Source organism: Sus scrofa, chromosome 7 (genome assembly GCF_000003025.6).
Source record: "Sus scrofa isolate TJ Tabasco breed Duroc chromosome 7, Sscrofa11.1, whole genome shotgun sequence".
Classification (NCBI taxonomy): domain Eukaryota; kingdom Metazoa; phylum Chordata; class Mammalia; order Artiodactyla; family Suidae; genus Sus; species Sus scrofa.
In genome coordinates, this window is record NC_010449.5 from 94,069,086 (window position 1) to 94,088,183 (window position 19,098).

Here is a 19,098-nt window from a genome sequence, read left to right on the forward strand (position 1 = left end):
ACTTAAATACTGCATATTAGAAAGGAAAGGAAGCCTATTTGGTTAACTATTTAACTCCTTGATTGAAAGTCATAAAAATTAAAATCTTTGCCCACATGCAAAAAAAAAAGGCAATCAGAATGTATTTTTAGCTACTGACATATAAATGAGGAGAGTACAATATTAGATATTTATAGATGTAATGTCCAGGAAAATGAAGAAAAAGGCAGTAAGGCATAGGAGAATTTGAAATATTAGCTGAGTTCTTACCTCCATCCCTTAGGATGGGGAGCCAGGGCAAAACACTGCAGCTCCAATTGTGGCATTTCCTTTTTAAGATTATCACAAATACACCGTTTTGAGATTTTCATCCTAGTAATGTATAGTAGTTTTGATGTAGACATGGAAAAAGTATGAGACAGAATTTATCTAGATTTTGTTTGTTTATTTTGCAGAATAGTGTTATAGTACAGCTTTAGGGAGTTAAACATTTTGACACAAAGTAGCTGAAATGATGGAACTAGTAACCTAGGTTCAAATGTAATGGAATAGAAGACAGGACATGAGATTGAGAGGGTTAGGAGATAATGAAAGAAAAATTTATTTGAAATTCCTTTAAGTCTGAGGAATAGCTATAGTAGGAGTAAGGGAGAGCTAGAAGGATGAAAATTATTGGCAAATTCCTTGGATATATGAAATAGTTTTGTTTTGTTTTGTGATGACTATGACTGTAGGTGGGTAAACTAAAGTACATTGTAGAGGTTAAAAAATGTTGAAAGGAAATTATTAAGATGGCACAATATGAAGATGCTGGGTTCACCCCCACCCCATGAACACATCAAAAATACATTAACACATGGAGCAACTCTTGCTGAAAATAAAGATGACTGACAGAAAGGTTCTTCTATAACCAGGATTATAAAGAAAGATCTACAGGGGCCAGGGAAGGAAGAGAGGAGAAGCAATCAGGTCAGGATGCAGGCCTCTAGCAGGGGCTACAGAAGATGAGGAGGATATCACAGGCTTGGAAATTCTCTCTGGGAAGTGAGAGGCTCAGGCCACTACTGGAAAACCCAGCCCTGGGATCTGATACTGGGAAGACAAGCCCCCTTAGCTGGTTTGAAAACCAGAGGGACTTAGTGGAGGACCACAAGAAATTGAGACTCAGCTCATGAAGAGTGTGTACACATGCCTGATTATTCCCGAAAACAAGGTAGAGTAAGGTCCCAAGGTCCTAGAGTCAGAAAAAGGAAGGAAATAATAAAGCTCAAGAGGAAATAAATGAAATAGATACTAAAAAATTGAAAATATCAATGAAACCAGGAGCTGGTTTTTTGAAAAGAAAAAGCCAATTAAAAATTTTTTAACCTGGCTCATTAAAGAAACAAAAGGGAGGATCCAAATAAAAAGAAATGAGAGGAGAAATTACAACTGATATCATAGAAATTCAAAAAATCATAATTCTGCAAACAGTTATATGCCAACAAGTTGGACAACACAGAATAAATAGATATATTTCTAGAAACATACAATTTTCCAAGAATGAATCAGGAAGAAAAAGACAATCTGAACAGACCTATCACTAGTAGTGAAAGTGAATTAATAATCTCCAAAATCCCAGCAACCAAAAGTTCAGTACTCAAAGCCTTCACAGGGGAATTCTTCCAAACAAATAAAGAACGAATATCTATTCTTCTCAAACTATTCCAAAAAACTGAAGAGGACTGAACATTCTCAAATTCATTCTACAAAGTCACCATTACCCTGATACACGACAAAACCAAAGACACACAAAAAAAGAGAATATTACAGGCCAAAATCTGTGATGAATATAGGTGCAGAAATCCTTAACAAAATATTAGCAAACCAAATTTAACAGTATATTACAAGAATCATATAACATTGTCCAGTGGGATTTATTCCAGGGATGCAAGGATGGTTCAGTATCTCTAAATTAATCAATGTCATACACTACATTAACAAAATGAAGAATAAATAGCACATGATCACTTCAATAGATATTTTAAAAAAGTATTTGACACAATTCAACATCCATTTTTTTTTTTTTTTGTCTTTTTGCCATTTCTAGGGCTGCTCCTGCAGCATATGGAGGTTCCCAGGCTAGGGGCCAAATCAAAGCTGTAGTCACCGGCCTACTCCAGGGCCATAGCAACGCGGGATCCAAGCTGCATCTGTGACCTACACCACAGCTCACGGCAATGCCAGATCCTTAACCCACTGAGCAAGGCCAGGGATCGAACCTGCAACCTCATGGTTCCTGGTTGGATTCATTAACCCCTGAGCCATAACGGGAACTCAACATCCATTCATGATGTAAACTCTTACCAAAGTGGGTATAGAGGGAACATACCTCAATATAATAAAGCCATTTGTGATAAACACACAGCTAATATCAAACACACCAGTGAGAATCTAGAAGCCTCTCCTTTAAAATCAGGAACCAGACAAAGATGGACACTCTTGCCACTTACATATTTTTTTAACATTATACAAATTTATTTTTGTTTTGCAGGGTATCTCATGACTGCCTCATTGTGCACCCCAACCCAAGCTGAGTGAATGCTCTGGCCCTGCTCACTCCACACCACAGTACAGCAATAGATATGGGGCAGACATGACCAGAAAAAGATGCGAACCTGGGTAGCATCTGAATGGAGGTGCAGATGCCTGCACGGGCAGAGCATTGACCTCTGTAGTTGCTTGGGGCCTACGTGCTTCAGGTCTCCCCTCCTTTGGGCAAAGGTCCCAGAGTAGGAAGAAGGAAAAAAGAAACACACACAAAAAAACAGATCCAGCTAGAGACCAGTTCTCAAGGCTTCCAGCCTAGCACCTAGGAATAAAAACCCTGCCACTGACAGGGCCTTGATGGCCAGTGAGAATAGAGGAAGTCCTACCTCATACCATGGACAGGCTCTAGCTCCTCCATCTACAGCCTCACCCCCTAACAAGGCAATAGATGCCAGCAACCCTGATCAAAAATAAACAACTGACTGAATGGGAGAAAATATCTGAAAATGATGTGACAAACAAGGGGTTAATTTCCAAAATATAAAAACAGATCATACACATAGAACCCATGATTGAAAAAATAAAAACCCAATAAAAAAATTGGCAAGAGACGTAAACAGGCATTTGTGCAAAGAAGACATACAGATGGCCAACAGGCACATGAAAAGTCACTCAACATCACTAATTATTAAGAGTAATTCCAATCAAAACAATAATAAGGCAACAACTTACACCCATCTACATGGCTATTATCAAAAGTCTACAAATAAAAAATGTTGGAGGTGTGTTAAAAAGGGAAAATTCCTACACTTTTGGTAGGAATGTAAATTGGTTCATCCACTATAGAAAGCAGTATGGGGATTCCTTAAGAAGCTACAAACAGAGCTACCATACGATCCAGCAATCCCACTCCTGGGAATGTATCCATAAAAGATGTGAACACCAACTTGAATAGATACATGCACCCCAATGTTCACTGCAGCACTATGTACAATAGCTAAGACATGGAAATAACCCAGGTACCCATCAACAGATTATTGGCTTAAGAGAATGTCATATATATGCAATGGAATATTACTTAGACATAAAAAGAATGAAATAATTGCATTTGAAGGGCCATGGATGAACCTGAAGAATATTATATTTAGTGAAGTCAGAGAAAGACAAGTACTAATAACACTTATGAGTTATATCTAAAAAATAATACAAGACAAAAAAAAAAAAAAGAAGAAGAAGAAGAAGTTCCTGTTGCGGCGCAGCGGAAACGAATCTGACTAGGAAGCATGAGGTTGTGGGTTCGATCCCTGGCCTCACGCAGGGGGTTAAGGATCTGGCATTGCTGTGAGCTGTGGTGTATGCAGGTCGTAGATGCAGCTCAGATCAGGCATTGCCATGGCTCTGGCATAGGCTGGCAGGAACAGCTCTGATTCAATCCCTAGCCTGGAAACCTCCATATGCAGTGGGTGTGGCCCCAAAAGGATAAAAGACAAAAAATTTTTTTTTTAATTTTAAAATAATATAAATGAATCCATATACAAAACAGAAACAGACTCACAGACATAGGAAACAAACTTACGGTTACCAAAGGGAAAAGAGAGGGAAGGGATAAATTAGGAGTAAGGGATTAATAGATACAACTACTATACAAAAAATAGATAAGCAACAATGATTTACTGCATAGCACAGGAACTAACTATATTCAATATCCACTAGTAACCTACAATGTAAAATAATACAAAAAATTTTATGTATATCTTGAAACTAACACAATATTGTAAATCAACTATACTTCAATTTTTAAAAAAACTTGACTTAAAAAACAAATATAAAAACAGGATTTCCTGTCATGGCGCAGTGGTTAACAAATCTGACTAGGAACGATGAGGTTTCAGGTTCAATCCTTGCCCTTGCTCAGTGGGTTGACGATCCGGCGTTGCCGTGAACTGTGGTGGTTGCAGACATAGCGCGGATCCTGTGTTGCTGTGGCTCTGGCGTAGGCTGGCAGCTACAGCTCCAATTAGACCCCTAGCCTGGGAACCTCCATATGCTGCAGGAGCGCCCCAAGAAATGGCAAAAAGACAAAAAAAATATATAAAAACAAAAAACCTCATTGAAAAACCCTCTTGGGTTTCAGATGGATTGTCTATGTACTTGCTATCATTAGTTTTGATGAAGGTAGGAGTTTTGTTGGAGAACAATTCTATCAGTCAGGTGTCAAAGTCTTTGAAATGTGTAAAATTATAGGGAGTGGTTGATAGAAGACTGAGAAAGAAAGGTTAAAATTTAGTGTAGTTGAATGTAGCAGGATAAATATTTGGAATTGACTTTGTGGGCTACAGATAACAGGAACCCAGCCTGTGGACCATGAAGCACATATGACTTCTATGATATGGGTCTCCCTAGAGCTAAGTTTTAGAGCAAGCATTAAATTCCTTGGAACCTCAAGTTTAACAAAGTAAGTAGATGAAAGGAGCTCGGTAAAGGGTTTAAGTTAAGGGTTGATTTTGGCTCTCTATATTGTTTCTTATCAAATGAAGACTACAGAAGTAATAGAGGACGTTCTATGGAGGGATGATATAGAGGAATTTGAATCAGGGTAAAGGAAGTATTGACTAAGGACAGATTTAGAGTCCAGAAAAGGATTGGTACTGAGTCAGGCATCTTCATTTTCATATCTGCTATGCAAGGCTTCTTAGATTAGCTTGGTTTAGTTGCTCTTCCTGTTTACTCATAAGAAACTAAATTTCCCTTTGTCAGTATGTTTATCACAGTCATGGATGAAGCAAGATTTTGGGGCCTGAAACATCTACAAGGGGAGAGACCACTTTAAGAAAAAGAATAGAGGAGTTCCTGTCGTGGCGCAGTGGTTAACGAATCCGACTAGGAACCATGAGGTTGCGGGTTTGGTCCCTGCCCTTGCTCAGTGGGTTAATGATCCGGCGTTGCCGTGAGCTGTGGTGTAAGTTGCAGACGTGGCTCGGATTCTGCGTTGCTGTGGCTCTGGAGTAGGCCGGTGGCTACAGCTCCGATTCAACCCCTAGCCTGGGAATCTCCATATGCCGCGGGAGCGGCCCAAGAAATAGCAACAACAACAACAACAACAAAAAGACAAAAGACAAAAAAAAAAAAGGCAAAAAATAAATAAAAGAAAAAAAAAGAAAAAGAATAGAAAATTATAAGGATAAAAATGACTATTAGCATGAGGAAGAAATCATAACAAGTAATATACGTTTAAAGTTTGAAATTACCATAAACATCACAAAAATTAAAAAACCCAATACTTACATTAATTAACTTCCTGACACACTTCTATATTTCCCTCCTGTTTTGTAATTGCTTCCTCTTTAATTGCCTACCTTATGAGAATTGTCATATCTTCTGTAGAGAAAACAAAGGTAATTGCTTATCCCTAGCATATTCAATCAAAATTTATTTTTTATTATTGATAGTTTAGAAAAATTTCAGCTTTACTACTTGTTGGTAATACAATCAAAATTATATAAATTATTATTAAATTTCAGGAAACATTTATCAAATCTTTAATACATAAGCTGTAATTTTTTAGTACACTTCAATTATCTTGTGTAGTAAATAATTTTGAACTCTTTTATTGATGACTCTCATAAACTGCATTACTAAGCAGCCCCCAGGGGTTTATGGAGGTCTATACAATGAGGTGCCCTGAATCATTCTTTTTTAGTCTCAGACTAATCTGGTTCAGATCCTATTATAATCATCTGATTACTTGTCTGTTTTTCCATAGGCACAGTGCTCCTAAGCTTCTTGTCAACTAGCTGAGACTATGATGTTATGGGCACTCTCCTCAGCCAAAGAAAAGGGTATATAATATCTAAAGTAATGCTATAGATCCTTCTAGAGCTTGTTCTTGCTCCTACCATATATTTATGTGCTAAACTGATAATTTATTTAATGCACTGATCATTTTATTTCCCTAGTATCTAGCACAGTGTCCTGTACTTTATATGCTCCAGACACATAAATAATTGTTTATTGAAATAGGAAAAAAATGAATGAGTGTTGCCAGCCAGACTGTATGCCAGGTATAGAAACTCTGCATTTTCAAAAACTGTTGGCAAATATATTTGAGGAGACATTGGGCATTTTCTCTTGCAATCCTAAAACACTGAACACTAATGCCTTTGCTCCAAGAGTGCAGAGTCCTTTTCTTAAGCCTTTACATTTCATGAACTATCATTTTTCCTTCTTAAGTCTTTGGTATTCTATTATAGGTAACTGGGGAGAACAACCTTTTCCTCCTCATTCCTGTAGATATCAGTTTTCCAAAACTTTTTTCTCTAATAAAAAGTATATTCAGAGAGTGGGGAGCAAGGTGGTGGAGGAGTAAGAGGTCGCATTCACCTTCTCCCATAAACACATCAAAAAAACACATCTACATGTAAAACGACTCACAACAGAACATAACTTAAAGCTAGCAGAAAAACTTAAACTTCCAAAAAAGGCAAGAAACTCTTGACATAACTGGGTAGAACAAAAGAAAAAAAAAAGAGAGAAAAAAGGAATCAGAATGGGACTAGCATTCCCGAGAGGGAGCAGTAAAGAAGAAAAGGAACCCACATCCTGGGAAGCCACCTAACTGACGGAAAGATCAGCCAAGTGGGCAGGACCTCAAAGTCTCCGAGAAAAGTGCAGCAGCCAACTGAGAACAGCAAAGCAGAGTGGGAGCCGCACAGATCATCTGAACCACTGGCCCGGACACCACAGCCTGAGTCGCTCAGGTGGGGGCTGGGTGCTGAGACTCAGGCTCCAGAGGTCAGTCCTGGGGAGAGGACTGGGGCTGGCTGTGCGGGGACAGCCTAAGGAGCTAAGGAGGAGTACACCACTGGCTGGGGAGCAGTATGCCACGGACTGAGGAGGGGAACACCATGGCAGAGGGAACCCAGGAGAAGGACTGGACCCACAAGAGAGGCAAGGCGCCATTGTTGGGAGAGGAGGAGGAGTGGGCTGCCATGGGAAACTCCCTACACTGGAGCATATGTGCATGCCCACGGGATCTCAGAGGGTGGGGCGGCTCTGAAGCAGGCTATGGGCAGCAAGAAGCCTCTTGCTTGTTTAGGGGAGATTGGGCGCTCCTTGCGCAGGCTATGGTAACCAGGTACCTCTTGTGTGGGCTGAGGGCATCAGGGGGCTAAGTGCTATGTGGTGCCTCTTGCATGATCTACAGGTGGCAGGGACAGACCACGGAGGTCATCTCAGAGGCCAGAAGGAGGCATGGCTTGCCACCACTGCAAGCCTGTGAGTGGGCTCCACCTGCAGCCCCGGTCACCTGAGGGGTTGGCAAAAAAGAAAAAAAAAAAGGTGCAACCAAGCACCATACACTGTGTTCCCACTCCCCTGGGAACACACCTGCCCTACATCTGCCACTGCCAAACACTCTGGATATTGCCCAGACACTTGGTCACTGTCCTTTCGCAAGACCCTACAATTATGAGCAGCTGGTGCAGCACCTCCTTTGTGAGCTAAGTGGGACAGAGTGCCTCTTGTGTGGTCTGCAGGTAGCAGGGGCAAACCCAAACTGCTGCAGTTATCCCTGATTCCAGAGGTGGGCGTGGCCCACCACCACTGGGGATACCTGAAGAAAAATCACTTGCAGCCCAACCACCTCAGAGGGCACCACAGAGAAAGACATTGTGACTGAATACCTCCTGTTGTTTCTCTCACTCCCCTGGGAGCACACCCGCCCTGCTGCTGCCACAGCCAAACCCTCCAGGCAGTACCCACATGCCTGATCTCTGTCACTTCCCAGGATCCTGCAACTAGGAGCAGCCTGTACAGCTTCTCCTGTGTGGGCTAAGTGAGACAGGTTGCTTCATGCATAGTCTACAGGTGGCAGGGGCAAACCGCTACAGTTATCATTGACTCTAGAGATGGTCACGACCTGCTCCCACTAGGGGTCCCTGAACAGGCACCACCTGCAGTTCCGGTCACCTCAGAGGAGGGCATTGCAATTGAACATAAGCTGTTGTTTCTTTCACTGCCCTGGGAACTCACGCATCCTGCTGCTGCTCCTGCCAAATGCTCTGGTCACCTTGAAGATCTGCATAGAGCTTATTACCACTTCTCAGGGCCCTGCAACTAGGAGCAACCTGTGCCACCTTCCTGCAGGTCCTTGCTGCTGTTGAGAGCCCAATGACCAGGCAATGGCTGCTAGCCCCTTCCCATTGAGTCCTTCTCCCTGAAAACACACTGAGCATCTTGGGAATAATATCCTGCTCACATAGAAGAAAGAGACAGCAAATATTCAAACTCCCACACCAAAAATAAATAGTAACACCCACCCTCCCTTGCATAGAAGTAGCCTTTCAAGACTACAATTTGGCTTCCCCAAACTCACAGAAAAAGAAAAACACAAGTGAGATGAAGAAGCTCAGAAACCATTCCCAGTTAAAGGAATAGGAGAATTCACCTAAAGCAGTCAACAATGAAATAGACCCCTGCAGTCTGACAGACTTTAAGTTCAAAAGGGGGATAGTGAAAATGCTGAAGGAATTAAGAGGATAGAAACAGTAATGCAGATTCCTTTAGAAAGGAACTAGAAAATATAAGGAGGAGCCAAGAAAAATTAGGAAATTCATTTGCAGAGATACAAATGGAGCTAAAGGCAATAAAGAGCAGAATGAATAATAATAATAAGAGCAGAGGAACGAATTAGTGACATGGAAGATTGAATAATAGAAATCACTCAATCAGGACAGAAGACAGAAAACCAAATGAAAAACCATGAAGGCAATATAAGAGACCTATGGGATAATATAAAGTGGGCCAATCTACATATAATAGGAATTCCAGAAGGAGAAGAAAAAGATAAGGGGATTGAAAATATATTTGAAGAAATTATGGCTGAAAACTTTCCAAATCTAAAGGATACTACTATCAAAATAGAGGAGGCAGAGAGGGCCCCAAACAAGTTAAAAACCAAACAGGCCCGCACCAAACATATTGTAATAAAATGGCAAAAGTTAAAGAGAGGATTCTAAAGGCAGCAAGAGAAAAGCAAAGTGTTAATTATAAGAGAACCCCAATAAGGTTATCAGCTGATTTCTCTACAGAAACACTACAGGCCAGAAGGGAGTGGCAAGATATATTTAAAGTGCTGAAAGGAAAAAATTTGCAACCCAGAATACTCTATCCAGCAAGAACATAATTTAAAATAGAAGGGGAAATAAAGAATTTCCTCAATAAACAAAAGCTAAAAGAGCACAGCAATACTAAACCCATTTTAAAAGAAATACTGAAAGGGCTTCTCTAAGTTTAAAAAAAAAAAGAATAATTAGGATGGAGGAAACCACAATTGGAAAGCAGTCACTTAAAAAAGCCAGCATACAGATCTAAACAGGAAGATGTTGAAAAAAAAAACATCAAAATCAAACAATGTGGGGAAGGAAAGTAAGAAAATGTAGATTCTTTTTTTATTTGAATGATGTGTTTGACCCTACATGACCATGAGACTAAAGCAAGCAGATATAGGAAGGGGTTAACTTACTTAAAGAACAGGGCAACCACAAATCAAACCCAAACATTACATTCACAAAAACTGAAAAGTATTCAAGATAAAATAAATGGAAACCATCCTACCAAAAAAAAAAAAATAAAGGAAGAAAAGAGACCCATAGAATCAACTAGAAAACATGGTTTAAAATTGCAATAAATACATATCTATCAATAATCACCTTAAATGTGAATGGACTGAATGCTCTAATCAAAAGACACAGAGTGACAGATTGGATAAAAAAGCAAAAATCTACAATCTTCTGCCTACAAGAGACTCACCTTAGAGCAAAGGACACATATAGGTTGAAAATAAGGGGATGGGAAAAGATATTTCATGACAGTGGACATGACAGGAAAGCAGGAGTTGCAATACTCATATCAGACAAAACAGACTTTAAAACAAAGGTCATAAAGAAAGACAAAGAAGGACACTATTTAATGGTTAAAGGATCCTTACAAGAAGAGGATATTACAATCATCAATATATATGCCCCCAATATAGGAGCACCCAGATACCTCCAACAAATACTAATAGATAGAAAAGGAGAAATTTATGGGAATACAATCATAGCAGGAGACTTTAACACTCCACTGACATCAACGGACAGATACTCTTGAGAGAAAATCAATAAGGCAACAGAGATCCTAAATGATACAATAGAAAAGGTGGACTTAACTGACATTTTCAGGACATTACATCCAAAAAAATAAGAATATACATTCTTCTCAAGTGCACATGGAATATTCTCAAAAATTGATCACATATTGGGACACAAAGCTAACCTCAACAAATTTAAGAATATAGAAATGGAGTTCCTATTGTGGCATGGTGGTTAATGAATCCAACCAGGAACCATGAGGTTGAGGGTTCAATCCCTGGCCTTGCTCAGTGGGTTAAGGATCTGGCATTGTCGTGAGCTGTGGTGTAGGTCACAGATGAGGCTTGGATCCCGTGTTGCTGTGGCTCTGGAGTAGACCGGTGGCTACAGCTCCAATTAAACCCTGGCCTGGGAACCTCCATATGCCACGAGACTGGCCCAAGAAATCACAGAAAGACCAAAAAAAAAAAAGAACGTAGAAATTATTTCAAGTATCTTCTCTGACCACAATGGATTGAAACTAGAAATCAACCACAGGAAAGGAAATGAGAAAAAACTGACTACAAGGAGACTAAACAACATCCTATTAAAATAACCAGTGGGTCAATGAAGAAATCAAGAAGGAAATTAAAAAATACCTCAAGACAAATGATAGTGAAGACACAACCACTCAAAATCGGTAGGATGCCACAAAAGCAGTGCCCAGAGGGAAATTCATAGCAATACAGGCCTTCCTCAAAAAAGAAGAAAAATCTCAAATCGACAACCCACTACCTAAATGAATTAGAAAAAGAACAAAAAGCAAAACCTAAAGTTAGCAGAAGGAGGGAAATCATAAAGATCAAAGAGGAAATCAATAAAATAGAGATTTAAAAAATAGAAAAAAAATCAATAAAACCAAGACCTGGTTATTTGAAAAGGTAAAAAAAAATTGACAAACCTCTGGCTAGACTCACCAAGAAGAGGAGAGAAAAAACCCCAAATAAATAAAATAAGAGATGAAAAGGGAGAAGTCACAACAGATACTATAGAAATACAAAAAATGATGAGAGAATACTATGAACAATTGTATGCTAACAAATTTGAGAACCTAGAAGAAATGGAAAACTTTCTAGAGACTTACAGCCTGCCAAAACTGAATCAAGAAGAAACAGATCAACTGAACAGACTCATCACTAGAACCGAAATTGAATACATCATAAAAACACTCCCTACAAATAAAAGTCCAGGACCAGATGGCTTCACAGGTGATTTCTACCAAACATACAAAGAGCAACTTACACCCATCCTCCTTAAAATCTTTTCAAAAGGTTGAAGAAGAAGGAACACTCCCACAGACATTCTATGACACCACCATCACCCTAATTCTAAAACCAGTCAAAGACACCACCAAAAAAGAAAACTATCGGCCAATATCCTTGGTGAATATAGACGCAAAAATTCTCAACAAAATTTTAGCCAACCGAATCCAACAACATATCAAAAAGATCGTATACCACGCACGACCAGGTGGGATTCAACCCAGGTTCACAAGGATAGTTCAACATATGCAAATCAATCAACGTCATATACCACATTAACAAAAGAAAAGTCAAAAACCACATGATCATCTCAAAAGATGCAGAAAAAGCATTTGACAAAGTCCAACATCCATTCATGATAAAATCTCTTATCAAAGTGGGTATAGAGGGAGCATTTCTGAACATAATCAAAGTCATTTACAACAAACCCACAGCAAATATAATACTCAATGGAGAAAAACTGAAAGCCTCCCCACTAAAATCTGGAACAAGACAAGGATGCTCACTCTCACCACTGTTATTCACCATAGTATTGGAAGTCCTTGCCACAGCAATCAGACAACAAAGGAAATAAAAAGCATCCAAATATGAGGAGAAGAGGTAAAACTGTCACTGTATGCAGATGACATGATACTATATATAGAAAACCCTAAGGACTCCACACAAAAACTACCTGAACTGATCAATAATTTCAGCAAAGTAGCAGGATATAAGATTAACATTGAGACATCAGGTGCATTTCTGTATACTAATTATGAAATATTAGAAAAGGAATACAAAAATACAATACCTATTAAAATTACACCTCAAAAAATAAAATACACCTCAAAAAATAAAAAACCTGGGAATACACCTGACTGAGGAGGTAAAAGGCTTAAATACCAAGAACTATAAAAGGCTTAAATACCAAGAAGTACAAAAGGCTTAAATACCAAGAACTATAAAACATTAATCAAGGAAATTAAAGAAGATGTAAAGAAATGGAAAGATATTCCATACTCCTGGTTTGGAAAAATTAATATCATAAAAATGGCCATACTACCCAAAGTGATCTACAGATTAAGGGCAATCCCTATCAAAATACCCATGACGTTTTTCACCAAACTAGAACACACAATCCAAAAATTGATATGGAACCAAAAAAGACCCAAAACTGCCAAAGCAATCCCAAGGAACAAAAACCAAGCAGGAGGCATAACTCTCTCAGGCTTCAGGCAATATTACAAAGCCACAGTCATCAAGACAGTGTGGTACGGACACCAAAACAGACATACAGACCAATGGAACAGAATAGAGAACCCAGAGATAAACCCAGACACCTATGGTCAATTTGTCTTTGACAAAGGAGGCAAGAGCATAAAATGGGAAAAAGACAGTCTTTTCAGCAAGAACAGCTGGGAAACCTGGACAGCTGCAGGCAAATCAACGAAACTAGAACACAGCCTCACACCATGCACAAAAATAAACTCAAAATGGCTGAAAGACCTAAATACAAGACAAGACAGCATCAAACTCCTGGAAGAGAACATGTGCAAAACATTCTCTGACATCAACCTTACAAATGTTTCCCCAGGTCAGTCTCCCAAAGCAACAGAAATAAAAACAACATAAACGAATGGGACCTAATCGAACTGACAAGATTTTGCACAGCAGAGGAAACCAAAAAGAAAACAAAACGACAACTTACAGAATGGGAGAAAATAGTTTCAAATGATGCAACTGGCAAGGGCCTGATCTCTAAAATACAAAAACAACTTATACAACTCAAGAGCAAAAAAGCCAACATCCCAGTGGAAAAATGGGCCAAAGACCTGAATAGACATTTCTCCAAGGAAGATAAACAGATGGCCAACAAGCACATGAAACAATGCTCAACATCCCTGATTATTAGAGAGATGCAAATCAAAACTACCATGAGGTACCACCTCACACCAGTCAGGATGGCCATCATTAATAAGTCCACAAATAACAAATGCTGGAGAGGGTGTGGAGAAAAGGGAACCCTCCTGCACTGTTGGTGGGAATGTAAGCTGGTACAATCACTATGGAGAACAGTATGGAGGCACGTTAGAAATCTATACAGAGAACTACCATATAACCCAGCAATCCCACTCTTGGGCATATATCCCGACAAAACTTCCCTTGAAAATGACCCATGTCCCCACCTGTTCATTGCAGCTCTATTCACAATAGCCAAGACATGGAAACAACCCAAATGTCCTTTGACAGACAACTGGATTAAGACGATGGGGTATATATACACAATAGAATACTATTTAGCCATTAAAAAGAATGAAATAATGCCCTTTGCAGCAACATGGATGGAACTAGAGACTCTCATACTGGGTGAAGTAAGTCAGAAAGAGAAAGACAAATACCAATGACATCACTTACATCTGGAATCTAATATATGGCACAAATGAACCTTTCCACAGAAAAGAAAATCATGGACTTGGAGAATAGACTTGTGGTTGCTAAGGGGGTGTGGCTGGAGTGGGATGGATCAGGAGCTTGGGGTTAATAGATGCAAACTATTGCTTTTGGAATGGATTAGCAATGAGATCCTGCTGTGTAGCACTGGAACTATGCCTAGTCACTTATGATGGAGCATGATAATGGGAGAAAAAAGAATGTACACATGTATGTGTAAGTGGGTCACCATGTTGTACAGAAGAAAAAAACTGTATTGGGGAAATAACAATAAAAAAATTTTTAAACAAAAGCACTTAAAAAAAGTATGTTGGAACAGAAAGGAATCCCAACTAGGAACCATGAGGTTGCAGATTTGATCCCTGGCTTCACTCAGTGGGTTAAGCATCTGGTGTTGCCATGAGCTGTGGTGTAGGTCACAGATGTGGCTTGGATATGGTGTTGCCGTGGCTCTGGTGTAGGCTGAAAGCTGTAGCTTTGATTAGAGACCTAGCCTGGGAACCTGCATATGCCACAGGTGTGGCCCTAAAACGCAAAAAATAAAAAATAACTATATTCAAATATGAACAATTTTAAGCGGCATTCATCTACAACTCATGTACTTCATCACCCCTCCCCTCTTTTCCATTTTTCTCTCTCTATAGAACTATATATTAGGTGTTACAGGGTATACTAAAATGAGTTAAAATCATAAACTCTGTACTCAATGACTTTGCAGTCCCATAGAATACAGAAAGGAGATAAGTAAATAACTCGAGATAAAGAAAGTCAAAAATCTAAAGTAAATCACAAGACTGAAGCAAACTGACATAAGAACTGTGATTGTGTCTGACATCTCCAATTTTCACAGGGGAAATTATCAGGAGTTATACAAGGACAAAAGGCATAAACCAACATAGTCTTGGACAACCAGAGATACAGAGTCACCCTACTAGTTTTGCTTTAACTTTTTATTATGGAGATTGTTATAGCACCTCTATGTTCTGAGATAATGATATAATGAAACCTCAAGTAATGATCTTCCAAGTCCAGCAACTATCAACATATGGCCAACACTATCTCTGCCCCCTCTAACTTCCTACCCACATTTATTGAAAGCCAATCCAAAGATTTTTCTTGATTCATTTATCATTTTCCCCCCATTCAAATCCTTTCTCTTTTCTATTTTCTTTACCCAATCCCATCACAATCCCCACCCTTCTTTTTAGTTTTACTTAAGGCACTTAGCTCTGATGGTCCAACTCAGACAGGACACAGATCCTGAAAGGTCAGCTCAGAGAGGGGGAGCCAGATCAGCAGCAGTACCTTACACTGTTTCTTTTTCTGGACAGATGGCTCCATGACGACTGCTCCATAATGGTGGCTGAGGAGGCCAGGGTGTCCATGAGAGTTGTTGTACTGCTCTGGCTTGAGATGTCTCTGTTCCCTTCTGGCCTCTTCCAGACTAGGCATCCCCAAAACCTCAGCTCCCCAGATGTGGTGATCCCCTTGAAGGTTGCCAATTGGGGCAGAGGTGAGAAGGCTCCAGGATGGATCTCCTACAGCCTGCAGTTTGGGGGCCAGAGACATGTTGTCCACATGCAGGCTAAGAAGATCTTGGTTTCCAGTCACCTCCCCGTGTTCACCTACACAGACCAGCACGCCCTTCACCAGGATCAGCCTTTTGTTCCTGATGATTGCTACTATCATGGTTACGTGGAGGGGGTCCCTGAGTCCCTGGTTGCCATCAGTACCTGTTCTGGAGGCTTTCAAGGAATGCTACAGATAAATGACCTTACTTATGAAATCCAGCCCATCAGACACTCTACCACATTTGAACACTTGATTTATAAGATAAACACTAATGAGACACAATTCTCACCTATGAGATGTGGCTTAACAAATAAAGCACACCAACCGTTGGAATTTGAAGAGGCAGATAAATCAAAAACGAAACAAAATTCTGCTTATAACTGGTGGACCCACTCATGGTTTCTGGAGCTGGTTGTCGTGGTAGATCACAATTTCTTCATTTACTCTGAAGGTAATTTCTCAAAGGTACAGGAGAATGTATTTTTTGTTATCAATATAGTGGATTCCATTTATCAGCAGTTGGGTACTTATGTGATTTTGATTGGGATTGAGATTTGGAACCATGAAAATGTTTTCCCAATGACGAGCATAGAACAGGTACTGGAGAATTTCTCTCAGTGGAAACAAATCGGTCTTTCCCAGCTACAGTATGATGCTGCACATATTTTCATTAAAAGTTCACTTATAAGTGTACTTGGTATAGCCTATGTTGCAGGAATATGTCGTCCTCCTCTCAATTGCGGAGTTAATAATTTCAGAGGAGACCCCTGGTCTGTTTTTGCCCTCACTGTAGCTCATGAGTTGGGTCATACTTTGGGAATGAAGCATGATGAAGAATCCTGTTTGTGTGGGCAAAGTGCTTGCATCATGAATGCTATCAGAGTGCCAGCAGAGAGATTCACCGATTGTAGTTATGCAGATTTTACAAAGACCGCTTTCAACCAGGGATCGTGTCTGCACAATCCTCCAATTCCAGGGACAGTCTTTATGCTGGAGCACTGTGGGAATGGTGTGGTTGAAGGAGAAGAGAAGTGTGACTGTGGATCTGTAAAGCAGTGTAAACAAGATCCCTGTTGTCTGCTGAACTGCACGCTGAGGCCTGGGGCTGCTTGTGCTTTTGGGCTTTGTTGCAAAGACTGCAAGTTCATGCCATCAGGGGAACTCTGCAGACGTCAGGTCAATGAATGTGACCTTCCGGAGTGGTGCAATGGCACATCCCATCAGTGCCCAGAAGATGTATATGTGCAGGATGGGATTCCCTGTAGTGAGCGTGCCTACTGCTATCAAAAGAGCTGTAATGACCATGATGAACAGTGCAGGGAGATATTTGGTGAAGGTGCAAAGAGTGCATCCCAGCGTTGCTACAAAGAAATCAACTCCCAGGGAAATCGTTTTGGCCACTGTGGCATCAATGGCACGACATACCTAAAATGTCCTATTTCAGACAGCTTTTGTGGGAGAGTTCAGTGTGAGAATGTGGGAGATATTCCCCACCTGAGGGATCACTCAACTTTGCAGTACACCCGCATCAATGATGTCACCTGCTGGAGTATCGACTATCACTTAGGGATGAATACACCTGATGCCGGTGAAGTGAAAGATGGCACAGTGTGTGGTCCAGGAAAGCTCTGCATACACAAGAGGTGCGTCAGTCTGTCTCTCCTGTCACAAGTCTGCCTGCCTGACACCTGCCACATGAATGGGATCTGCAATAATAAGCATCACTGCCACTGCAGCTATGGGTGGTCCCCACCCTACTGCCTACACAGAGGCAATGGAGGTAGTGTTGACAGTGGCCCGGCATCCGCCAGAAGAGTTTTCTTGCCACTAGTTGTGACTCTTAGTTTGTCTCTTTTGCTTTTACCTTTGGCTGCTATATTTATGCACCTTCGAAAACGTTTCGGGCCCAAGAAGACTACGGCTCATTCTTCAGATTAAGAACATGCCTGTAACTTAATATCCTCTACACGATTAAGTTTTAGTCTATTGGCAGTAGAAGTTTTACTACATACCTGACACTGAGCCCATTTCTGACAGTTGACAGAAAAATGCAGAGAGACCTTCCCTTCTGTCAGTATCAGAAACTTTGCCATCAAGCAAAGGTAATCCCTAACACTTTCCTATCTACGGTTCATTGTCGTAAGCTGCAAATAAAGCTCCGTTTTCCCCCTGAGTTAGCCCTCTTTGTGTTTCTTGAGCACAGATATGACTCATGGGAAAGACAGGAGACAGACATCTCAGGACCCCGGGCAGGGGGGCGGGGAGCGGCGGTGAGTCTTGCCTCTCTCCTTTTATTCCCAAAGTAACATCTCAGAGGTGCAGAGGATGTATTTGTGTGGTCCGCAGAGTGGATTCCATTTATCAGGAGTTGTGTTCTTAGGTGATTTTGACTGGGACTGGCCGTTGGAATCATGGCAATGTTTTCTCAATGAAAAGCTAGAACAGGCAAAGATTGCAAGTTAGCTCGTGCCATCAGGGGAACTCTGTAGACATCAGGTCAATGAACGCGACCTTGCAGAGTGGTGCAATGGGACATCCCATCAATGTCCAGAAGATGTTTATGTGCAGGACAGGATTCCCTGTGGTGACAGTGTCTACTGCTATCAAAAGTGATGTAATAAAGTTGGCAAAATTACTTACATTTTCTAACATTGTGCTCCAAAATCTGAAAAGAATAATAAGAATGCTTGACCCACCCAACCTTTTTATTTGGTAACCAAAATAGAGAAAAGAATAACTTTTTGTTCAAGTATAAACAACTTGCTGTATGTTTAACAAAACCTCCTGATTCTATTCCCTCTGCTTCGTAGTCAAATGGGCCTGGTGTAACTCTGCTTTAATTTGGCAGTTTGGGTATCCTCTTAGAGTATTTTTTTGACTACCAGAATATAATTTTTTTTGTCTTTTGTCTTTTTAGGGCCACACCTGCAGCATATGGAGGTTCCCAGGCTAGGGGTTGAATCAGAGCTGTAGCTGCCATCCTACACCACAGCCACAGCAACACCAGATCGTTAGCCTACTGAGCAAGGCCAGGGATCAATCCCAAGTCCTCATGGATACTAGTTGGGTCTGTTAACCACTGAGCCACGATGGGAACTCCCAGAATATAATCTTCATGAGGGCAGAATATAATCTTAATGCGGGCAGGGTTGTTTTAA

The 19,098-nt window shown here is 40.4% G+C and overlaps 1 protein-coding gene across 1 annotated transcript; it reads left to right on the forward strand.

Moving 5' to 3' along the window:
* Positions 14,934-18,871, forward strand: LOC100515389 (disintegrin and metalloproteinase domain-containing protein 21). The gene is given in 2 exon segments (XM_021099414.1): positions 14,934-15,681; positions 15,683-18,871. Coding segments are annotated over 2 exon segments (2,277 nt in total). The 5' UTR covers positions 14,934-15,600; the 3' UTR covers positions 17,879-18,871.